Source organism: Etheostoma spectabile, chromosome 11, assembly GCF_008692095.1.
Source record: "Etheostoma spectabile isolate EspeVRDwgs_2016 chromosome 11, UIUC_Espe_1.0, whole genome shotgun sequence".
In the NCBI taxonomy this organism is placed as follows: domain Eukaryota; kingdom Metazoa; phylum Chordata; class Actinopteri; order Perciformes; family Percidae; genus Etheostoma; species Etheostoma spectabile.
Genome location: NC_045743.1, coordinates 19,134,622 through 19,140,605, shown reverse-complemented (window position 1 = coordinate 19,140,605; position 5,984 = coordinate 19,134,622). Strand labels below are relative to the sequence as shown.

Below are 5,984 nucleotides of genomic sequence, written 5' to 3'. Positions count from 1 at the left end.
ACATACATACATACATACATACACATAAGTATAAACACTAGAGCCATAGAAATTATAAGATGCTAAAACAAGTACAACACTAAAGCAATAAAATAATACATGTCACATGTCATGAAGTATGAATAACAGCCAACCTACCTTATAGATCCTGCCCCCGTCTACAATGAGAAAAAAGCATAAAAGATGACATTATTTGGGCTATAATTGGGCTGTATGTCAGGACCAATGGGTACAAACATCATCAATAAGTCATCAAAGTGAGCCGGGAGTATTGAGCCGTTGTGAACAGATGCATTTGTCATCGCTCTGCAGGTCAGTGAAGGTAACAGAAGCAGGATAGTCAGTGAACACATCACCCTGATGGTCTTATCATGGGGCGAGTGATGTGCAACAGCGTGCTAATGGCTCTCATTTGGTTCTGACAGATAAATAGATAATTTCACTGGCAACACGTTATTTAGTTTTTTAAATTGGGCTGTGCAGGTCATTTCTTTTACCTTTTGTTAAAATATGGCTTTGTGATTGTGCCCTCCACCAACGATGTAAATAACAATTTAAGAAGATATTTATGCACTGACATGTTTTTCACGTCTCAATAGTGCTGCAAAGATTAATTGATTAGTTGTCAACTGTTACATTAATCACCAATTATTTTTGAAAAATTGGTTTGAGTCAATTTTAATTTTATTTATATAGCGTCAAATCACAACAACAGTTATCTCATTGCGCTTATATATATATATATATATATATATATATATATATATATATATATATATATACTGTATATATATATATAAAAGAGCAGGTGTAGAACGTACTCTGTGATGCTATTTACAGAAACCCAATAATTCCCCTTTTTTTTTAACCCTCATGTTGTCTTCTGGTCAAATTTGACCCATTTTCAAAGGTTGTTTTTTTACATCCAAAAAAGTCGAAATACCGGTGAAAATTGTTGAAAAAAGCGGCAAAATCAATGAAAGGAAAAACTACAATGAAAAAAAAATACGTAAACTACATAAAAAAACTTTGTTAAAAGCAACAAAAACGTTGATAAGAGTAACAACGTTTTTTATGGTCAAAGTGAAGACAATAGAAAAGGTAAAATGTCTCTTATTTCAGTTTGTTAAACGTGAATATTTTCTAGCTTCTTTTCTCGCCTGTGACAGTAAGCGGAGGATCTTTTGAGTCGTTAACAAAACGTTTTAAGGTCGACACGTTTCAGAATTATTTGACATTTTATAAACCAAATCAAGAAATCCATTAATCAAGAAAATGACTGAGTTGCAGCCCTACAGAGGGTTGCCGATTGCCTTTGGCCCCCAACTCCCAGGGGCCCCATTAACACCTATTTAACTTGTGTTTAAGCTTGTTTCTTACTCTTCATCTAATAATCATGTCATTCCATACATCCATGCTCTAAAATGCATGGATGTATTAAGTCCAACTGTCATCAACAACCTCCCTACTTGTGAAGTAGCATGTCTTTGTTTACCTTGGACCCCCAAAGTGCTAGATCCGCCACTGGGGCCCTACTTTTCAAGCCAACAAGTAACCACACACTGTAACACACTTAACGCAAATTTACAGTAACTTACTGGCAACGATTGGGAGCAAGTTACTAGGAATTCTTTTTACAGTGAAGGTACCGTACTTCAATTTACAGTATTTTATGTATTCATTGTAAAATACAATACAATTAAACACAACATAAGATAAAAAAGTAGAAATACAGTAGTTTACAGTACAATTTACAGCACTATAGTGCCTGTATTGTAATTTTTTTTTTTTACAGTAATACTTAGACTACTGTGATTTAAACTGTAATACTTAGACTACTGTGATTTAAACTGTAATACTTAGACTACTGGGATTTTGTCTTGTCGACAAGGTTGTAATGTAACTTTACAGCATTCTACTGTAAAAATCATAGACAGTAGTGTTACTGTGAAATCTAAAGGAAATAACTGGAGATTCACAGCCGTTATTTACAGTGTAGAAAGCAGCTGCCGGCTCACCACCAAAACCTCCCTGTCCGCCGTCGCCCCTGCCGCCGCCCCCGCCTCCGCCTCCTCCTCCACCTCCGCCCTGTGAATCCGTCTGACAGACGGGGCAGCACTCGCCCTCGGGGATCACCACCTTCTCACAGTTAGTCAGCTCGTCGCACTGGATTTCGTCGCAGAGGACCTGGCCGTTGTCACACACACAGATCCGGCATGGCTCCGGCTTCCAGATGTCCCTGTTGGTGTACACCTGGCCGTCCGCCGTGCAGCTCAAATCATCTCCTGGAACATGCAGACGGTGACAACATTGTTAGTTTAGAAGCTCTAATAACTCTAGTCAATTAAAAGCAATCCTTTGTTTATCCACCAAAGGTGCGCCAGAGACACCTGTTCTTTAGAATGATAGTTTGGGGACATTTACCCCCAAGACTGAAGACAAGACGGGACAAAATGTAGCCTACCTACAGCTGCGCCATATTGGGAAAAAAATCTAATATTTTTTACCATATACATTGATATTGCGCCAATATTATAGGGACTAATTGACTATTGTTGCTTTCACAAAATATTTACATAATGAGATTTTTGATAAATAATCATCAGTAATGTGGATATAATGACTAAGTGGGTAAAGGCAAATAATAGAACAGTTACAACAGTCTGGTAAGTTCAGAAAATGACAACCCTGGAAAAGACAACACTTATATCATATTACGATATTACAATATCCAAAATTTCAAACAATATAATATCCCTAGGGGTCCTTGAAGGGGATCCAGGGTGTCCCCAGCACTGTTATTTATTAATGAATTTATTTTTTTACTATACTTCAATTTAATTTAGAGGGTCAAAATCAACACAGAAGTTGTCTCAGGACACCTTACAGAAAGAGTAGGTCTAGGCTACACTACACAGACCCAAAGAAATCCACCCCCCCTCCCCCAAGAACACGCATGTGGTCCAACAGTGGCGAGGACAATCTCAGGCACGAATCCATAAGTAACACAATGACAGCAGAATGTAGGACTACTTTGGCCATGGATTTCATACATGGGAGGGAGGGCTCTGGGACCAAACCTTATCAAACAGGGTCCCTGGTCTATTGTTTGTCAATTTAAGACTCCTTGACGTGAACCACTGCTCTAACAATTTTTTGCCGCTGCTCTATTGCCTCTGTTAGAGAAGTGCTGAGGCCTATCCCAGCATGCACTGCACATAACGTAATGTTGGACGTTTTATATTGACACTGTTGATTCCGAGTTAAACCTCAACACAAACAGAGAGAGACCCTTCTCTCGTTGAGACAACAGGACTGAACACTTCTTCATCAGAGGAAGTAGTTGCTGAGTGAGGATCCTGTTTGATACCACTGCCGAGCAGTCTATTGCTAAACAAATCATGCTACATTTATATGCTAATAAAGCAATAATGTCAGGTTTGAGTGGGCAACAGCTGCTCTTCAATTCAAAGAAAAAAACTGTTGCCTCATATGAGGCAGCTGTTACTCTGTGCAGCTGTTTTAAAGTTGGCTTGATATTTATAATGTGCGCCTCACACACACACACACACACACACACACAGATTAATGGGTTTAACTATGGTATCTTACACGCCAATCATCAGCAGCTATACACACAACAATTCAGAGAACATTTTTCTATGAAAAAAGGCAAAATGTATTCTGTCCGGAATATATGATGATGAAATAACCACTATGAATGTAGAGGGAAGCCCCGAGCATGTTGAGGGTTGTGCCTGGCCTTAACAGGAGTCCTGTTTGGAAGGACTCTGTATTTAAAGTCTACCTCTCTCAGGTCTGCAGAGATAATGTTCTGATGACTTTACCGGTTTCTCCTGTCAACAGCAGGTGGCAGCTCTGAGCCTCAGACTGCAGGTAAATCAGGTGGCCAGCTACAGGAAAAAGGAAGTTGCAGAAGAGTAGCTCTGACTACTGAGGTTCTGACCACTGACTACAAGGGTCATATCATTTTCTATTTTTACCCAAGAGAAGCTACATGAAGGAGTTAATTCTGGGGGGGGTTCCAAAAACCTTTGAGAAAAAGAGCAGGGACAGTCAGGTAAAAGGGCAGGTCCACGTTTACAAAGGCCTCATGCAACAAGACATGTTTTAACATGGCTCAATCCCATTTTTATATTTGTGTAAGACACACCTGGAAATGGAAACACACTGCCAAGAACAGATGTACAGGACAGATGCAGGAAGACAGACAGAGAGACAGACAAACAGATAGATAGATAGATAGATAGATAGATAGATAGGTATGTATGTATGTTTTTTTTCACCCGTTTATTCAGTAGCAAAATATGTTGCAGACCAAAAAAAAACGTAACAATATAAAGTGCAAGTGATTGAGCCTTCATTCAAATTTTTAGTAAAAATAATTTAAACTGAATTGAGGATTGCATTGCCACTCTGCATGTTACATTGTGGGCCAAATGTGTATCAACAGAAACTTTTTAAAAGGTTTTTAGCGCCCCCCCTTAGTTTTTTACAGAAGACATTTTTACTTGTCACGTTAGGAAAAGCACTGGTCAATGAAAAGGAGGATGGCTGGATTCCATTTGGCTGCTTTGGTTTCAGGTTCGTGGGATCATCCATGCTGACTCACTTTCAAATTGTCAACATGTTTGCTGTGGGTAAAGCCTATAACTTTATTAAGTAATTGATTAGGAACAAGGTCATTCCTTTAATATTATACACTTGGGCTATTAACATTGATAGAGTTTATAGATGTAGCGATGAGAAGACAGCCCCTAAAGCCTGATGTAAGATCCATCCAGACTCGTGGTACAAGATCAGACCAAGCTAACATCTAGATACTGCAGATAAAAATCTCTTAAAAATCTCGATTTACAGGAAACTCAAAGCTTGGATGCTGTGAGAATGCACCATGTAATTCATAACTCTTAAATCCATAACATATAATCCCATAATTGTACTGTAGGTCGCTCTGATTTGAATAATAGCTCAGACAGTGGCATGGAAGACACACACACACACACACGTCCGCAAAAATACACAATCAAGATTTCTTTTAGTTTCTGCATGTGGTGTTTCTCGCCCCCTCCCCCTGTTATAGCTTTTTAAATTTTCCCCCTTTTTCACTTTTGCTTCTTTTTTCTCTCGTAGATTCTCTCTCAAATATTGTGAAGAATTTTACAATCATGAATTTCATCACAAGTTCAAATCTACTGAATGCACTCTTGCAATATCGTACGCAAAAAACGAATCACAATTGTGAAAAATGCTTAAATATACTCAGAATGATAAAAAAAAATGAGCAATGGTATTTTTATATGTTTCATTATGACTTTTTTACACATTGCCGGGACATCTGTCCACCTCAAGACGAGTGTGTGTATTATATTATATCTTAAAGCATTCTGGGGGTCTGACTAAAGGTCAGGTATAGGTCTGACTCCCATTAAAGGACGTAAGGACACACAGGATCTGTAAATGACCCGATGACATACGGCAGTGAGACTCAAACATCGCCTCTCACAACCAGCTGATTTAGCTGAGGTCTGCAGCTTTAATCGGAGGATATTTTGGAAGATCGACACTCTCAACTATCAAATACAACCTGAAGGTTTTCTCAGCTATCCTTGTTCTGTCAGCCACAAAGTATTGGACGACACAAAACAAAACACCTTTTAACATCTCTTTGTCTAAGTTGTGGCCTATCCCAATGAAAGCCAGCACTTCCTGAAACACTGAGAGCGTTTCTTTTCATTTGTGGAGCTGCTTGGAAGCACTTTACCCATGAAACTTGTTTTTTTTGGAAGGCAACCTTTTTTTTTTCTACACTGATCTGTTTTTTGGTTTCACAAGAACAAGCCTAGCTGTTAGGGACCGGATTACAGTTCCAGTTAACATGTCCTTATATTGTTTCTTAAGCTTTAAAAAATGCTGCATTAGGCGAGCTCTTGTTACGATCACATTCAGGTAAATATAATGTA

General features: G+C 38.7%; 1 protein-coding gene across 1 annotated transcript in view; it reads right to left on the bottom strand.

Moving 5' to 3' along the window:
* The window catches only part of col5a2a (collagen, type V, alpha 2a), a 35,902-nt gene extending 31,279 nt beyond the window's left edge, over positions 1 to 4,623 (bottom strand). The window contains exons 1-4 of the mRNA XM_032530371.1: positions 4,533 to 4,623; positions 3,849 to 3,914; positions 2,019 to 2,285; positions 139 to 158 (exon numbers count right to left, since the gene is read on the bottom strand). Coding sequence (XP_032386262.1) covers positions 139 to 158; positions 2,019 to 2,285; positions 3,849 to 3,914; positions 4,533 to 4,623 — 444 coding nt within the window. The remainder of the gene's footprint in view (positions 1 to 138; positions 159 to 2,018; positions 2,286 to 3,848; positions 3,915 to 4,532) is intronic.
* Between the last annotated feature and the right edge of the window lie 1,361 nt (positions 4,624 to 5,984).